Source organism: Artemia sp. Qi Xiang Cuo, chromosome 9 (genome assembly GCF_049724085.1).
Source record: "Artemia sp. Qi Xiang Cuo chromosome 9, ASM4972408v1, whole genome shotgun sequence".
In the NCBI taxonomy this organism is placed as follows: Eukaryota; Metazoa; Arthropoda; class Branchiopoda; order Anostraca; family Artemiidae; genus Artemia; species Artemia sp. Qi Xiang Cuo.
In genome coordinates, this window is record NC_142802.1 from 24,095,351 (window position 1) to 24,114,777 (window position 19,427).

The window sequence follows — 19,427 nt, forward strand, 5'->3', positions numbered from 1 at the left end:
TTGAATTTGAATTTAGCATTCTGCTTCTGTCCGTCATTTAGCTGTCAGTTCTGAAAAGCTATCCACAAAACCAAATTTACAGAAACGCTATCAAAATTATAAATAGAATAGTCACCTCCTATTTCCTCTATAAGCAAATTTATTATTAGTGCTTTCTACACTTTTGGCAATATCACGGTGAACAAGAAGAAAGACAAGTCCGGGGAGTTTTTCCTCCGTAATTATATTTCTTAGTCACAACTTCAATCTTCTCAAGGTGGAAAGACTTCGTTTATCAAGCGCCACACTGACAAGCAGGGACATGAGAATGAGCAAAAGTGCTGAAATATTCGGGAAAATATCAACATCGCAGTTGTGTTTCTGTGAAATTTTCCAGGTGTTTTAGGTATTTCACATGTGCCTGCATTGCTTTTTCTCAGGGGAACCATCTAGCTTTCAATATTGTCACTTCTCCAGTCAGGGCAGATTCACAAATCAATTTTTTTGGGGGGGGGGGGAGGATCACCTACCAGCCAGAACACACTAACAAGCCAGGAATCATGTTAGCGAACTATTGTTTTTTCGTTTCCATACAGTTAATGACAAGAAAATATTGAGCTTAAAAGTGTCCGAGGTTTCAACGGAAAAAACACTTTCTAAATCCGGAATAATCGGGTCTAACAAGGGAATAAAAACGGACCGTCTTCAATATTACTCGTAAGAATTGAATGGCCCATTAATCCGATTCTTTTGTTTTTTTCCCTATCCTCGGGACTGTTATTTGCAAACCTAGCTTAGTTGCTACGTTAGTTATCTCGTCAAACTTTTTTTTTTTTTTACTCGCGTTCACTCTCCCGATGCTTGGCTTCCATTTGGGTAAGAAGGTCCTTAACATGGCTTGCTGCAGACTCAAGGTTCAAGCTCTTCTTTTGAAATAGTCGACTGAGTGGTCAGTACAGACATGATACCAGGAGTGCAAATGGTTACTATCAAATCGGATGATATGACAGTAGCCAATAAGAATTTTGCTTTAGCTGCAGTTGTGCATTCTGCCCAGCCGCTGATGATCTCATGAGCTTCCACGATTTCAGGGAGCTCTACCACGAACTGCCCTGAAGAATCGCGCCTTTTGATCCAGCGTGTTTCACATATGCCCCATACCTGTGCTTTCATTACTCTTTTTGAAAAATAATTGCGCTTTGGAGAAGCCCCCAAAAAAGAAACTGTTTCTTTATTGCTCCAATGGAGCTTCTAACACTCTGGACAGAAAAACTTTTGACGTAGGAAGATTTGGAGTATGGTTGAAACATGGGCAACGCAGAACATTCTTTGCTAACTTTTGAATTTCTTTTACAGCACCACAAGGATCGGAAACCATCGTAGCACACCCATTACTGCCTATGCCTTCAAAATTTTCCAAATATAACCCAAGAGATTGAAGACAATCCAAAACAATATTTTCAAGCGTTTTCCCTTTAATAATTGGTTCGAAGATTCAAGTGCTGTCCGAGTAATATGTTTCATGTAGGTTTAAATACCAACGAAATCTTCAGGTCTTGTGCAATGGTACAAGATTGTACAATTTCTTTTGCAGCACCACAAGGTTCAGAAACCACCATAACACCTTTTATCTTCAATTTTATTTATTTATTTTATTTATCTTCACCTGACTAGAAACGCTGAATTTTTAGTTATTTTATTTATCTTTACCTGACTCAAAAACACATTTATTCTCCATCAACATATTTAAGAAATAGTTTTCTGTTCGCTTCAGGTTTTAATGTCAAACTTTATTTTAAATTAATTTTTTTTTCATTTAATCATGGTTGCAGAAGTAGCTGCAACCTAGTAAAGAGCGATCCACAGCTCATAGAAACCAATAATTGAAAAACGCGTTTTGAAGAAAACTGCCCGATGAGAAAAAATTGCCATCTTACACTGATTCGGGAATGGGAACTATTAAATTAAAAGAAATTATGTGCGTTTTATTTTTCAAATTATTTGCAGGATCTTGGGAATGGCTTATGAGGTCGATTTAAAAATTTGAGGAATTATTGTCAAATGGATTGAAATTTCTGAAGGAAGGGTGTGTAAGTTTAAAAATACTAGGTTTATCCAAGTCTTATAAATTGCATTTCTACAACATTTTGGCGAAATCTTAAAAGTAATTTCGAAAACAAATTTATGGTGATTTCGAAAAAAAGCTTGAAAACCCTCAAAAATGAGGTCAGATCCAAATGAAAAATGCACTATTGGAATCAGTTAGTCAAAAACCTTGTCTAAGGGAGTTACAGATCTCGATACTCGTGTGATAGACCCACTAACGCTTAAGTTGTTCATTCATTGAAGCATTATAGAACTGTTTTTTTTAACGTTAGTTTCTTTCAGTTAAGCGTGAGACAAGACAAAGAGAAGTGACAGAATAGATGGAAAATATATAATTTGGGCTATATATTTGCGCATTAGGGGGTGGGGGGTGTAAAGCAGTTGGACAGTGTGAAGTAGAAAGCAATTCTTACTACATAATATGGAGAATAATTGTACCTAACACATTAGGCATGCAAACCCACTATACGTTCCCTCACCCCCCCCCCCTAATGTGCAAATACATAGCCCAAATTTGTTTCTAAAGTATTATATTTTTATCTTACTTTGATATATTTCATTAATTTTGAGCGTCAGAGAAACATATTAGAAGAATATAAGGTAGTGGTCTATCATACAAGTACCCAGTACCCCACCTTGAACAACAAGGAAAATGATTTTTTTGAATGGGTAGCACTGATATGTCTCCTTTTTTTCTACCATGGCTAGAGGGTTACCAGAACATCATAGAGAGAAGTTTAATGGCTGATTTAAAAGCTATTGCTCATATCAACGTGTTTTTTATTAATTCTACCATCTGTAAGAGCCATATGTATAAAAGGCACTTTTGCTTGCCGTTTCTCAAGCGGAAAAACTTAGAAGTAAAACAACACCATTAATATTTATGGTCCAAAACCGTTAACTGGAGGTTTACAATGACCCCCTCCAGCTCCTCATCAGCAGGCTACTGCAACATTAGGGCAGGCTACAACACCATCATAGAGAGATGTTTAATGGCTCATTTAAAAGCTATAGCTCATATCTACGTACTTTTTATAAATTCTACCACCTGTAAGTGTTATCATGGCTGCAGCAGTAGCCGCAACCTAGTAAAAGGTGTATCACAACCCACAGTAACCAGAAGTTAAAAAACACGTTCGTAAAAAAAAAAGACAAAAATGAGGAAAAATTGCCATCTAACATTGATTCAGCAATGGCAACAATTATTTCGCGTTTGCCTTAAAAGTACAAGTCCATTGAGAGATTAAATTTATAGGGATCTCGAAAAACCATCGAAAAACCCGAAACCCGAAAAACCCGAAACCCATCTTAAATGGTGCCAGATCATAATGAAAAATACACCAGTAGAATGAGCATGGTCAAAAACCTTATTTGTGAAAATTACAGTCGTCCACCTTGAACACAAAGGAAACTCACTTTTTTGCATGGGTAGCACTAATGTGTCTCCTTTTCTTTTTTTTCTTTTTCCACCAGGGCCAACGGTTTACCAGATTATCATAAAGAAATATATATGTTTAATGGCCAGAATAGATGTTTAATGGCTAATTTAAAAGTTATTGCTCGTATCTACATACTTTTTCCACATGACACTAAACATGGTACTTTTGGTGCCATTTCTCAAGTGGAAAAGCTAGGGCATAAGTAAAAGTGGGACTAGGTCTAGGCTATAAGGTAAATGAGGCAGTAACTCCTACCAAAATTCTCTCATACCTTCTTTTTTAGCATGTGAAGAATGTACTGGGAGTAATGGAAGAGGATTTTACGACGGAGCTCTCCTGGACACTTTTTAGCTAATTAATAAAAAAAAATTTCCATAAAATAAGTTTTTCAAAAAAAAGTAAAGAACTTCATTAAACCAAAAATGAGCAAAAATAAAATCAAATAATCCACCAAGCGTGAAACTACCACAAATCAGCATCGATAAATAAATGAAACCCAAAACGAACAGAAATTACAATAAATAGACGAGTAAAACTCAAAAGGAACAGAAATTATCTTCATTTATCTTCCCAAGGCCAGAACATAACTTACACTTTACTGAAAAAATATAAATGTTTTTACTTTTATAACTTTAATAAATCAAACAAAATTAACATTTTCATTAATAAATATCAGTATATGTATATGAAACTGACAATGACCATTCATTTCTATTTTTTTCAGTAAAGTGCAAACTATGTTCTGGCCTTGGGAAGGCATAGGGGTTTTGAGCCCTACTCATGTTAGTTTTTGCTTGTTTTTGAGTTTGACTCGGTTATTTATTGTAATTTCTGTTCGTTTTTGGTTTCATTTATTTACCGATGCTGATTTGTGGTAGTTTCACGCTTAGTAGATTATTTTATTTTATTTTTGCTCATTTTTGGTTAATTGGAGTTTTTTACTTTTCTTTGAAAAACTTATTTTCTGAAAAAATTGTTTTAATTAATTTTTGTTCGTTTTATATTGACACAGTCTTTTCGACGAAAAAGAAAATAATAGTTTAAATCTTCCGTTCTTTTTAAGACTTTATAGTTTGGCCTGCTATTTGAGAAAATTTTTCAGCAATTTTTAACAACATACACCGTTTTAAAAATCTGGACACAAATAATAGTGTTTAATTTAGTTTCATACCTCCTCTAGCTGACCTGAAATAGGAAACTTGATACCATTCGCAAAAAAGTCTGTTTACTTTCTTTGATAGCTTGGATACACTTACGCTATTTTGATTTGGTTCAATTTTAAGAGCAGAAGTAGCCCCGAAAGTTTCGACATAATACCCTCAGTCGTTCTCGGAATACTGCTGAGATGCCTTATTGGAAATTAGCATTAACACAGTGCACTTTGATTTAATCTTAAGGCAACATTTAGTTTTTAAACATATTGGGCAAATGGGAGGGTGGGGGTGGGAGGGGGATTAGTTGCCCTCCAATCACTTTCAACTATTAAAAAGGGCATTCGCACTTTCTATTTTCAATCGACTGAGCCCTTTTCAAAGTTTCTACGACAACTCCTTCGATACGAAGTGCCCTGGTCTAAGCAAAAAAAAAAAAAAAAAATAATAATAATAATACATTGTACCCACATCCCTCCTTACTATAAATTGTCAAGCCTTCTAATCACTTTAGACTATTAAAAAGGGCACTAGCCCTTTCAATTTCCAATCGAATAAGCCCTTTTTGAGTTTCTATTACAACGCTTTCTATAAACACCTTATATGCCCCTAGAGCATAAATTACAACCCTTGCCCTGAGAGCTGTGAGGGAGTTTTCATCCTCAAAGACCTAATTTCCACAACTTTCAACTACGTTGAACAAAAAGGGTATCTCAAAATTTTGATTGGATGTGTTTGGGGAAATAATGGGCGTGAGAGGGGCGTTAGTTGCTCTCCGATCACTTTCAACTATTAAAAAAAGCACTAGCCTTTTCAATTCTCAATCGAATAAGCCTCTTTGAAGTTTCTACGACAAAACTTTCTATAAAAACCTTACATACCCCCAGGGCGTATCTTACAACCCTTGCCCTGAGGGCTGGGGGGTTCTCATCCTCAAAGATCTAATTTCCAGAACTTTAAACTACGTTGAACAAAATTGCTATTTAAATTTTGACTGGATGTGTTTGGGAAAATGGTGGGCGTGAGAGGGGGGTTAGTTACTCTCCAATCACTTCCGACTATTAAAAAGGGCACTAACCCTTTCAGTTTCTAGTTGAATGAGCCATTTTTGAAGTTTCTACGACAACGCTTTCTATAGAAACCTTATATGCCCCGAGGGCATAACTTACAACCTTGCCCTGAGAGGTGTGAGGGGTTGTCATTCTCAAAGACCTAATTTCCAGAACTTTCAACTACGTTGAACAAAATGGCGGTCTCAAAATTTTGATTGGATGTGTTTGGGGAAATGGCAGGTGTGAGAGGGGTGTTAGTTATCCCCCAATAGCTTTCAACTATTAAAAAGGGTACAAGCCCTTCTAATTTCCAATCGAATGAGCCCTTTTTGAAGTTTCTATAACATCGCTATCTATATAAACCTTATAGGCCCCCAGGGCATAACTTACAACCCATACCCTGAGGGCTCTGAGGGGGTTATCATCCTCAAAGACCTAATTTCTAAAACTTTTAACTACGTTGAACAAAATGGCTATCTAAAAGTTTTGATTGGATGTGTTTGGGGAAAAGTCGGCGTGAGAGGGGGGTTTGTTGCCTTCCAATCACTTTCGACTATTAAAAAGGGCACTAGCCTTTCCAATTTCCAATCGAATGAGCTCTTTTTCAAGTTTCTACGACAAAGCTTTCAATAAACATCTTATTTACCCCCAGGGCATAACTTACAACCCTCACCCTAAGGGCTGTAGGGAGAGTGTCATCCTCAAAGATATAACTTCCGGACCTTTCAACTACGTTGAACAAAATGGCTATCTCAAAATCTTAGGCACTAGCCATTTCAATTTCCTGAGGGCTCTGAGGGGGTAATCATCCTCAAAGACCTAATTTCTAAAACTTTTAACTACGTTGAACAAAATGGCTATCTAAAAATTTTGATTGGATGTGTTTGGGGAAAAAGTCGGCGTGAGAGGGGGGTTTGTTGCCTTCCAATCACTTTCGACTATTAAAAAGGGCACTAGCCGTTTCAATTTCCAATCAAATGAGCTCTTTTTCAAGTTTCTACGACAACGCTTTCTATAAAAACCTTATATGCCCCCAAGGCATAACTTACACCCCTTGCCCTGAGGGCTGTGGGGAGTTATCATCCTCAAAGACCTAACTTCGAGGCTGTGGGGGGAGTTTGCACCTCAAAAACATAATATCTATCTGGAAATCAACTACGATGAACAAAATGGCTATATCAAAATTTTGATTGGATGTGTTTGGGGAAATGGTGGGCGTGGAAGGGGTGTTAGTTGCCTTCCAATCACTGTTGACTATTAAAAAGTGTACTAGCCATTACAATTTCCAACCAAATGAGCCCTTTTCGAAGTTTCTACGACAACTCCTTCGAAAGGAAGTGCTCTGGTATGAAAAATAAAATAAAAAAATAATACATTGTGCCAACATCGTTCTTTACTTAGGCAGCACTATTGCGCTGCCTATGATTCTCCTCACAGTTTCCTGAAAGCTTTTAAATTACAGACTCCTGTGACAGTTCTTCAACCTTATTGAAAGTCCACAAGTACAACTCCTTCAGAGTCTTGGAAAACGGTTCCCATTACCTTGTGGACAGAAATGTCATTTATTTTCAGAATACCCTTCGCATTATCGCACTTAGTGGTACCAGTAAGGAAATTAGGAAACAGGAGTCAGAATTTAATTGTGTGGATGATGAATGTGCAAAGTTGTGTTGGTATCAAGTGGCCCATTAAAAATAATGGAAACTTCTACGTTTCAAAATCAGGTTATACGGTATAATTTCACACAAATTTATGAGAGATACAGAAATTTTCCTTAGGTTTTGAAAACCTTGAAAATCTTGTTCAAAAGAACAGTTACTTCTAGGATAAGGAAACCGATGCGCAATGACAACTTTATAAATTGTTTTTTTTTATTGTGTAGTTCATTTTTTATATAGAAGAGGGCATGTTATTTTTGCTTACTTTGCATGGCATTAAAATGTCTAAAATATATTAAAACTTTAACCCCAAAATATTTGAAAAATCGGAATTCCGGTTTCTCCAAATAAGGATTTACGGTATCATTTCATGAAATTTATGAGAGATAAGGACATTTTGCTTAAGTTTCTGAAGAGAAAATATAAATTTCTATCATTATAATCAATATCAAAATTTATTTGATTTCTAAAAAGTTTATCTTCGAAGTTAAGACATTTAATTTATAAAATAAAAAAGATTCAACTGGAAGTAAGGAGCAACATTAAAACTTGAAACGAACCGAAATAATTTCGTATATGAAAGAGGCTTCCCCCTCCCCCAGAAAAATATCCTGGCAGTGTTGCTTCTACATTAAATTTAAACTAAAAACGGGCAAAGATTAATTAAAAAAGCAAAGTTTTTCTGAGGGAAGTAAAGATCGAAGTTGAAACTTAAAACGAACGAAAATTATTGCTTCACATTCTATCTTACCCATATCGATAAAACTAGTGCAAATAAACGAACTGGCGATATTTTCCTGTGTCTGTATGATTATAAGAAACTAGCGCTTTACTGAAAACACAAAAGCTAAGCATAAAACACAAGAATATTGATTTAGGAGTCAAAAGTGAGTACGTAGCCTGACAACAACAAACTAATTTAACGCTTTTCATAGTCTTACACCAGCTGTTATATCGGTAACTTTCAGTATACAATTAGAATTATCTTAAAAACATAAGCGTAAAAATAAATATTATTTTAATAACCACCAAGTAATTGAACATCATACAGAAATAACGGATTGATTTATCAGGTAACATTTTGGTTTCATCAGCTATAATATCCATATTGAATAATATACAATTTCAAGTTGCAAGAAATACGCTTTCGTATTACTCGAAATGAAGAAAAAATAAGGCATAATATGAACTCTGGAAATCCGCTTATTTCTTTCTATACAACAGAGAATTTCAAGTTATGATACAAATTGTAAAGCTAGTCTATAGTCCTAATTATATCAAGATGGATCCACTTCGGACTTGTCTACAAATGACGTAGGTATTTTCGAAGACCACACTGTCTTTCCATGACGTACAAATAGCAGTTCAAATAGGGACAAATCTTTTTATTAGACAGTGAAAAACAATGATAGAATTTTGGATATGACGATTACATATACAGTGGCCGTCATCAGCAGATAAACGGTTCATCTGCTGATGACGGTCACTGTGTATTTGATCGAACCATCCAGAATTTTTGTCATTGTTTTTCACTGTCTAATAAAAGGATTTATCCCTATTTGAACTGTTAATTGTTTGTCTTCAAAATAATTGTGAAATGTCCATTTCAGGACCAACACGAGATCGAGTCATTAGAACGAGCTCATCGTGTAGAATTGATACCAAAATTAAACAAAAATAAATAAAGCAATAATCCTAAAATATTTCATTTTTATACTGTAAAGGTATCCTTAATCGCTTAGCTTTTACCGTTCCAAAACTTACATATTTTAGTTTTATCGATAAATGTAAGATAGACTGCGAAGCAACAAATTTTTGTTCGTTAATTTTTTGTTCGAGGTTTTAACTTCACTCTTTACTTCCCTCAGAAAAACTTTGTTTTTCTAAATTAATATCATTAAGGGCAAACCAAGATCTGAGAGCTTACGGTTAAACAAATTCCCACGTAACATCTCAATCTCGGATGCCAGGTTTTGTGAATAAACGCCTGGTCCTATTGCAATATCTGGGAAAGATGACATACCATGGTCTTCTTGGGGGGAGGGGGCTTCAATGTAATCAAACAAAGAATGTCAACAACAAAAAAGACTCCATACTGAATTCAAGAGAAAGAGGGAGTAGAAAAAACTGCACTTCACTTTAAGGATGGTACTATTAGGAGTATAGTTCTTAATCTTTTAAAATTAATTAAAAAAAAACTTTCCAAAAAAGAAATTTTCCAATGAAAAGCAAAGAGCCATATTAAACTTAAAACCAGCAGAAATGAATTTCTACCATAATTCAAACTCAAAACGAACAGAAATTACATACACAATCATAGTCAAAAAACTCAAAACAGTTACTAATATAAATGAATAAATAAATTTTCTAACAATTATCTAACAAAAAAATCATCTAAAATGACAAGAGGGGGGGGGGGGGATTGCCCATCGTTCCTTTATCAATATCCCCCTCACCATGCCTTAAATTTCAACGAAATACCCTTAGCCGTTCCTTAGATATTGCTGTTGTATCCTTTTAAAAACCCTCTTGCATACATAGCTGTTCCTAGGGTTGGTGGTGCCCGGGGAAAAATTAGTTAGGGCGCCCCCTCCTGACTCAAGTATAAGCAAAAAAAGCCGAGTCAAAGTGAAAAATTTTGTCAAAGTGGGCAATCCCCCAGTCATGACGCCCTGGGCAACTGAACCGGTTGCCCCCTCCCCTCCTAGGAACAGCTCTGCCTGCATATACTGTGCTTTGATTTTGTTTGACATCACCCTCAGCATTTTCTATAAGTTTTACCTTAATATTCTTAGCCGTTTTGGAGACTCAGGATTAAACATACCCCTTTTCTCAATAACCAACCTTGCATACAAACAATGGGGAGCTTATATAACTTACAACACTTGCCCCAGGGGCTGTGAGGGTTAAATCATCCCCGGAGGCATAGCTATTTGACTTTTCGACTATTTTGAAAAAGATGAGTATTCTAACATTTTGGTAAGATATCTTTAGAAGTAAAGCAATTGAAAAAAGAATAAGAGGGGGACTTGTTTACCGTCCACCACTTTTTAACATCCTCCTCAACATGCCCTGAGAGTTTAAACCAAGTACCATAAGCTGTTCTTGTGATATTTCAGACATGACTTTTTAATAAACAGGATACATATAGTGTCTTTAGATTTAGTTTAACATGCTCCTCAACATTCTCCAAAGTTTCATCTTAATACCCTTAACCTTTTCGTACACACCTAAAATCAAACATCCCCCTTTTCCTAATGATAAATCCTGCATGTAAAAAAAAAGAGAATTGCATAATTTACAATCCTTACCCTGGGGGAGGAGGGGGGGGAGGACATAGCATGCCCGGAGGCATAGTTACTAGACCTTTCGACTGTTTTGAACAAAATCACTTTTTCAAAATTTGGATTAGCGATGAGGAGAGAGCACATAAAAAGGACAAGGGGTTGCCCTTCGATAGCTCTTAAATGTCCCCTGAAATTTTCAACTTATTATCCTCAGTTGTTCCTTCTGAAAATAAGCACGCAAACAGTGTTTTACTGTGTTCGGCATCCCTCTCCGAAGCTGTGGGGTGTTATATCATTCCCATAGAAATAGTTAATTGACCTTTCGGTTATTTTGAACAATATGTCTTTTTCAAAACTTTTGAAAGGAGGGCAACTAAAAAGGGCAGGGGAGAGGCTGGTAGCCGTCCAACCACTTTTCAACATCCCCTGAACATATGCGGAAACTTTCATCTCAATACCCTCAACCATTCTTAAAATAACGTGGATTCTCCTTTTTGAACTGGATGCACATAGGGCCTGATTTAGTATAAAATATCCCTCATCATTCTCTAAATTTTAACCTTAATGCCCTTAGCCTTTTCGGATACACCCCGAATTAAATGTTTCCATTTTTCGAAGTGATAAATCCTGCACGTAAGCAATTAGCAAATTGCATAATTTACAATCCTTGCCCCAGGGCTATGGGAGAATGGTATCCCTAAAAGTACAGCTATTAGAACTTTTGACTAGTTTGAACAAAATGACAATTCCGAAATTTCGATCAGTGTTGAGCAGAGGGGGCACTTAAAAAGAGCAAAAAAGGGGGGGGGGCTGGTGGCCCTCAGATCTCTCTTCAACATACCTTGAAATTTTCAACTTAATACTCTCTGTCATTCTTTAAATATTGCTGATATTCCCTTTTCGTAAAAAAGAGAAAAACGAGGATTATACAAGCCAGTGAAAAATAAGGACTAAAATGCAAATATTTCGGTCAAGACCTCCGCTTGACCGTCCTCAGTGCAAGATAATAACATAAAAATTACTAATAAAAATCCAACGATACTATAAGAAATTTCAAACCATAAAACAAAGCATAACTAAAATTTGAAGGCCCTTTCCATGTAACGGTGAAAGGGTAACTGAATGAAAAAATACAGTACTGAATGGGAATTCAATTTTTTAATTTATACTGAGCCTTTTTAAAAGCTAAACGCTTTCCAGGTAAAACATCATCACAGATTAGGTAGCAAAATGTGATTTTTTTTTATTGAAGTAAAAACGATCAGGATTAATTAGTTCATTATAAATCGGGCTTAAATAGGTTTCTCTCGTATCTCTATTGATAGCTACTTTACTGCGAATGTACTTTTTTTTTTATCTCAACTGCCTTCCTGAAATCTTTCATGAGATCTTTAAACGGGGCAATAATGGAGTTGTTATCAAATAAAAAGAAATGGTGCGGGTTGCTATATACATGCTGAGCCAAGGCGGAATCAAAAGTCTCAGTCCTTTGACATAGCTCCATAGCTTTGTCGATTGAGGACCTGTGTTCCAACAATCTCTCCCCCAATTGCTGGTGGGTTCTTCCAACATAGAAACAGCCGCAAGAACAGGGAATCCTATAAACACCACTGCTCAAAATAGAGCTTGTTTTATCTTTGCCGCTGATAAAATAGTTCTGGATTTTATTAGAATTTTTGAAGGTGACATTTAAGATATGTTTTTTAAGAATTCTTTGCAATTTGTCACCTAATTTGGGAAAATAGGGCAAAACGGTAAAGACTTTTTTATCACCCACTAAAGGGATGATATCCGTTTGAGGTTGTGGAGATGATGAATCCTTTTCTGCCTTTTTTCTATGATGGATTCCAGCAACTTGATGGGATATCCATTGCAAAACAAAATGTCCTTCAGATAAATCAATTCTGGGATTATATAAACTTTTGAACAAATTCTTACAACATGATCAACTAAAGATATAACTACTCCTCTTTTTACACAAGGAGGGTGGTTGGAAGAGAAAAGGAAATACCTATAATTATGTGTAGGTTTTCTAGAAATCAAAAACTCAAGGTTGAGAGATTTGTTGAAGATTAAGACGTCTAAAAAAGGCAGTTTAAAATTATCTTCCAGTTCCAAGGTGAACTGAAGGTTGGAATAGAAACTATTAAGATGAGATAAAAAAGCGTTAAGTTCTATATCTCCGTGATTCCACACAGAGATAACATCATCGACAAACCTGCCCCAGAACCGGTGTTTCAGAGGAAAAGTACTCAAAGCGGAGGTTTAAATAAATTCATGTAAAAAGTGGCCAAAAAAGGTGAAAGGCTCGTACCCATTGGGAGGCCATTGATTTGGGTGAAAAATTGATTGTTGTACCAAAAATATAAGGAATATCTATTGCAAAGGCGAACAAGACGCATAATGGTTTCAATATCTAATGTTTTGTAATCCATCCGGTCAATATTATCTTCTAGTTTCTCTTGAAGAGCAAATCCACATTTTTTTATATCACATGAAGTATACATCGAAATGGCATCAAAACTGGCCAAAATTGTGTCTTTTTTTATATCAAGGTTTTTTAATTTTTCCACAAGGTGTACTGAATTTTTAATGTAAGAAGCTTGCGTCGACATAGGAGGACGAAAAATTGTGGATAATCATTTTCCCAGTCTGGAAGCTGGCGAACTATAAGAGGCCACAATTTGCTGAGCCGCCTTGGCTCAGCATGTGTATGACAACCCGCACCATTTCGTTTTATTCGATAACACAACCATTATTACCCCTGTTAAAGGTCTCATCCAAATTTGTCAGGGAGGCAGTTGAGATAAAAAAGTACATTCACCGAAAGGTTGCTCTCAATAGAGACACGGGAGAAACCTATTTAGGCCTCATTTATAATGAACTAATTAATTCTGATCGTTTTTACTTAAATAAAAAAAAAAAAATCACATTTTGCAACCTAGCCTTATCTGTGATGATGTTTTACCTGGAAAGCGTTTAGCATTTAAAAATGCTCTGTATAAATTAAAAAATTGAATTTCCATTCAGTACTGTATTTTTTCATTCAGTTACCCTTTCACCGTTACATGGAGAGGGTCTTAAAATTTTAGTTGTGTTTTGTTTTAAGGTTTGAAATTTTTTTATAGCATCTTTGGATTTTTATTAGTAATTTTTATATTATTATCTTGCACTGAGGACAGTCAAGCGGAGGACTTGACCGAAATATTTGCATTTTAGTCCTTATTTTTCACTGACTTGTATAATTCTTGTTTTTCTCTTTTTTACTATTTTTTCGTTTTATCATGATTAGCCAGTGTGGTCTCAGAAATTATTTATTCCCTTTTAATAAGAAGTAAGCTCATGTTGTGTTTTATTCTCTTTAGCAGCTATTTGAACTTTTCCTAAAAGTTTCACCTTAATACCCTAAGCCTTTTTGAAGACCCACGATGAAATATACCACCTTTTCTAATAAAAATCTTTATACGTTAACATTGAAAAAAAAATTCATAAACTTATAGTCCTTGCCCCAGAGGCTGGGGGAGGTGTATCAACCCTGAAGGCATAATAATTTGACCTTTGAACTATTTTGAAAAAAAAATGGGACAGCCATATACGTTTTAAAAAATTGTGAAAAGCGGGAATTCAATTTTTAAGAAGAAGTATCTTCAATTTATAACTGTTGGTCTATCAGAAAGTTCACAACCAATTTCAAAAATAAAGAACGTGTTAATAATCAGAAGAAAATGAGCAAAAAATAAATCAGCACATTACCTCAGAGAGTGTTGCTTTTCTGATTGCAGTAGCAAAAGAGAAATACTCCAATCAGTTTTTTGTACCTAAAAAAGGGTTTGAAGAATGGGCAAAATAAGCAACTTGCAAAATTTACAGTCCTTACCCTGGGGGCTGGGGGGTTTCAATCCTGGAAATATAATTATTTGACCCTCTGACAATTTTGAACAAAATGGCTATCTCAAATTTTGATCCGATGTATTTGAGGAAAATAGGGCACAGGAGGGAGGGGGGATGGTTACCCTCCGATCATTTTTGACTTTTGAAAAGGGAACTAGAAATTTCGATTTCCAGTCGAATGAGCCTCCTTCAAATTTACATGACCACCTCCATAATAGCCTTATATATTAACAATGAAAAGCTTGCATAACTTACAGCCGTTGCCCCACTGGATTTGGGGGAAGGGATTTGTGAAACACTAAAGTATAATTATTCGACCTTTGGAGTATTTTGAACAAAATGGGTATTTCAGATTTTGATCGGATGTGTTTTGGGGGAAAAGGAAGGGGGAGAGGGGTTGGTTGCCTTTCAATCATTATGTACTCCTAAAAAAGGAACTAGTACTTTCAATTTCCAATCGAATGAGCCCCCTCTAAAGTTTATACGACCATCCCTTCCACAAAAAAATCATGAAAAAAACATGGTATTAACAATGGGCGACTTGCATAATTTACAGCCCTTGACCTGAAGTGTTCTCTCAACCCCTCCAAAATAAAAGGCTTATTTTTCTTATCTTAAGGCATATTGTCTTAACAAAAATGCTGGTAGAGATTTTACTAGCAATCGAGTTTCCCAGAGCTAACAAAATATAGTATCTAACAAGTGGTAGTAAAATTCTTAACAATTCAAACTATGGTTGAGATAATTATTAATAGGTTTCGAGTCCGCAATTCAAACAAATAGGGAATCAAATAAATCTTGCATATTACTTTGTTTAGAAAATAGCTATAGAAGGCTTGTGTTTTACAGAATTGTATATTCATACTTGTTTTGCAGTAAAAAAAAAAAAAAAAAAAAAAAAAAAAAAAAAAAAAAAAAACTGTCCTGAATCTTCGTTGACAAAGGAATTTCTCATCTGAAACATTTTCGGCCAATTAACTTGTCTACACGAATTTCGCTTTCCACTCCACCCAAAAAACACTGCACTCGTGTTTTTAACGATGTTTCTTATTAGATCTATTTGCTATTGTCTATATAAAACACAAAAACTGTATTATAAAAAAAAAAAAAAAATAAAGCAAACAAGCACATATGTCCATCTTAATTCCAGGAACAATTTTACCATTTTATCATTTTAATCCGGAAAAATTAAAAAAAAAATAGGGAAAAATCACAAATTTTGAAATAACTTTGATGTCTTGTAATCAGTCCGCAGTTGAACAAAGCTCAAAATTATGGAATTGTCCAAGGCAACCTGTAAAACAAAATAAAATAAATTAGCTAATACAATCAAAAAAATCTCCCACTAAATATGCACGATTTGCGATTTTTTTTACGATATAAGATTTTAATACAGTACATATATGTACAATAGTACATGTAAATTATATATTATATTTCACTAAATAAATCCCAAATAACGTTTGCAGCTCAGTCTCCAAACGCAAGTCATTAAGCAGAGAATTTGTTCTTAAGCTTGTCGCTCTCTTTAGACATTACCTATGTCCTTCATCCTGGTTCCTCGATATTTTTGAATGAAAAAAATCCCTAACATCGAAGCCTCAGACATAGAATAAAACAATAAAGTAAACAAATAGCGTATCCTTTAAGGACGAAAAGCATTTGAGCATTTGGCATTTGCGTTTGGTATACACTGATCTTTGAACAACAATGTCAAAAAATATTTAGTCAACATTTCATCTACATGGTGAAGGGTGGTGGAAAAAATCTTCTCATGATACTCCTAACAGTAGAACGCACAAATGGAGGCCTATTGCTGCTAATTTTAGTCAACGTTCAGCCACTGACCGTCCCGTCCAGTGTATGGACATGATGCAAAATATTTTGTGGAATATGTTTCCGAGATTGGATGGACTGAAGCCAGTAATGGCTACCAGAATCGTGTCTAGAGGTTCAGTTCCCTTGGCATGTTAAGCACCGGGCATGGCACAAGAACAGATTCCTTGAGAATTGATCCAGAGTGTGAGAAAGAAGTTCTCTTACTATATCAACGCTGAGGACCAGGTGCCACCCATTCCGTCTGCTGAGTGAAGGGTGACTCTCACTCTATTTTGAGGAACGGATTTTGACTTGTTCTCGGAGGTTCTCAGGATGTGGAAGTACCTTAACACTATCAAGGAAGACTATCAAGGAAAACTATCAAGGAAGACCTACTTGAAAAGAATATTGATTGAAAGTCAGTGGTCTTATTCATTAATTATTAGTGTGTTTCCCAAGGCCGTGTCCAGGGGGGGGGGGCTCAGGGGGTTTGACCCCCCCCCCCCAAAATGTTTGTTTGACTCGAAAAACGTAACAAAAATGGATATAAACAAATTTTGTATGCGTTTTTTGAGGTTTTTTTGTGTCAAGGGGAAAAAGGATCGACAAGCCAGATCTCAAAATACCAAACCACAGGGTGCATCAGTAACCCAATTGTCATTTTTTTGGGTGTGGAGTCAATGGTTCTTCATTTCCAGAGGTCTTTTGCCATAATAATAAATAATTATAATGATTTACATGTCGCTTCTGACATTACGGCTGGGACCGATAGCAAACTTTGGATTACTCTCGGGCATTCCAGAAACCTAAATGACTCAGGGTGTAACAATAAACCTAAAGGAAAGACTTACTGAATGAAATTAAGTACTGGAAATATTAAATGAAGTTAATTAAAGTCATCGACTGCACTATTGAGATAAGGGGTATTTGAAGTTATAGCATCGGCCAAGAATTTCTAAGTTAATAGTAATTTGAAGTCTTGTTTATGCAAACAACTTTGGCAAGAAAGGAGGGAAGCAATGATTGCTATCTCCCGGCGGTGAGATTTAAACAAAGGACATTTTTTTCTTTATTTCGAGGGCTCTTATATTTTCAGAACTGTCAAATACTGTTGTAGAGACTTAAGGATTACAATCATTATCTTGTACTTCCTATCTTCTTAGCTGAAGTAAGTAGTTCCTCGTTAAGCAGGTCGTGCACTTCTCGGTGCAAGCTACATGCATAGATACCACTGTATAATAAAACCGTTGAAACTGTCTTGACTATTACAAAAGTGAGGAATGGGCGTGCCTATTTTAGAGTTGATGTTTGAGCAAAGCAATCCCTCACATATGTACGGATCTCTTACTTAGGTTGTCTAATTGGGCTGTAAAAAACGAACCTAAAAAGAATACGGCGAGAGTAGGAGCACATAAGTGGTTAAACTAGTTTACAGTATTCGCAGTTTATGCTTCAAAATGTGCTTTCAGACTACACCGTAAAACCTTTGACACTATCACAACTTAAGACTTTACTCACGGATCAAAGTTTGTTTGTGACGTAGGTAGTTCCAATTAGGGTCAAGGTCAAGATAGAATTTTACATCATCTAAGTTTATACAATCTTACAGAAAAGTCAACATGGTAGCAAGGATACGGATGTCCGGATAAGTAATTAATAAATTTGAAAATAAATGAATATACTTTTCCTAAAGAGGCTTTCACGACTAATTTACTTATGATGATTGTGATGATCGTAGATGATGATTGCAATTTCCTGGATTGTTGCGTTAGTCTACTGCGAAAGGACTCGTTGAAGCGTGAAAGTTTATTCTTAACGTAATATGTCCTAGCTACTTAGCTTAGACAAGTTACGGAGGTAGTGAGACACTTAAAACTTTAAAGAGAATGAGAAACTGATGAGAGGAAACTTCGGCACTTTAAAAAGAGATGCATGAGGATTAAAACTTCCAGTGCCCCGGTTGAATCTCCATATCATGTTCTTAATTTTAAAAATAGTTTCCTTATAATGACTGCTTGCTCGTAGAAGACAATTATGATTGCTTATGGATTGCTCCGTTAGCCTAATGTGACAGGACTCGTTTATGTGACAAAGGCAATACATAGTAAGACGTGATCTAACCACATAGCTTAGGCAAATTACGTACGCAGTGTGACACATACAGAGTGAAAAACTGATAATAGAGGAAAATTGGGCGCTTAAAAAGCAAGCTTAATGAGGATTGAAAACTCTAGCACTGCTTGCATTGCAGCTTTACCCAGAAAGAGCTTTACCCTAAATTCAAATTTGTAAATTCAAAAACAAGCTAAACTGTAAATCATTCCAAATTGAATTTCAATAAAAGTGCTAAGCTTATTTAGACAAAGCCTGAAAGCGGGCGAATTCTTTTCTTTTTAAATACTTGTTCTAACTATAAAATAATTGGGGCTAAGTTTTTATTCATTGCTGGAAATGGCTGTTCTGTTTACAGCCCAAATATTCACTCAGGTTTAAAAAGTTTGAATTTCTACATTTCTTGTAGTCACTAGTTCGTGTTGTATTTTTTTTTTTTTTTTTTTATTTTTTTCTTCTTTTTTTTTTTGAGATTTTAACTTTATTTTTCTTTTCCATTGTTAAAAACAGGCCTGAAAAATTGTGAAAAATATCAGCAAAAATTCGCTCTATTGAGAAACATAATTGGTTCCCTATTATGAAAGGCTATTTTGAACATATTTGTAGCCATTATTTGCATTTTTAGTAAATCACATTATACAATTTATTGTATAAAATGGAAATTTTTATGTGTTATTTAGATTTGTAGTTTATAGGGTAAACAATAAAACTTCGGACAGAGCCACGTTCTGAGCAGCAACCATTTTAGAAAATGGCTAACGGCTAAAACGGCTAATGTTGATTTTGCGGCAATGATGGCAAAAAAGTCGGAGGTAATATGCTTGAGACTGTTTGTGCAGGATTTCAACTCTTTTTGATAGAAGAGCATCGCCAAGTGCTGAAAACCATGTTATGACTAAGTTGGGCCCAGGATTGCACAAAACCTCCATTCATG

General features: G+C 35.5%; 1 protein-coding gene across 7 annotated transcripts in view; it reads right to left on the bottom strand.

Annotated features, from left to right (window-relative positions):
- Nucleotides 1-15,719: 15,719 nt before the first annotated feature.
- Sec10 (Exocyst complex component Sec10) overlaps nucleotides 15,720-19,427 on the bottom strand; it is an 84,035-nt gene continuing 80,327 nt past the window's right edge. For all 7 annotated transcript variants that reach the window (XM_089094398.1, XM_089094391.1, XM_089094396.1 and 4 more), the window contains exon 15: nucleotides 15,720-15,857. In XM_089094398.1, coding sequence (XP_088950524.1) covers nucleotides 15,774-15,857 — 84 coding nt within the window. In that variant the 3' untranslated portion in view covers nucleotides 15,720-15,773. The remainder of the gene's footprint in view (nucleotides 15,858-19,427) is intronic.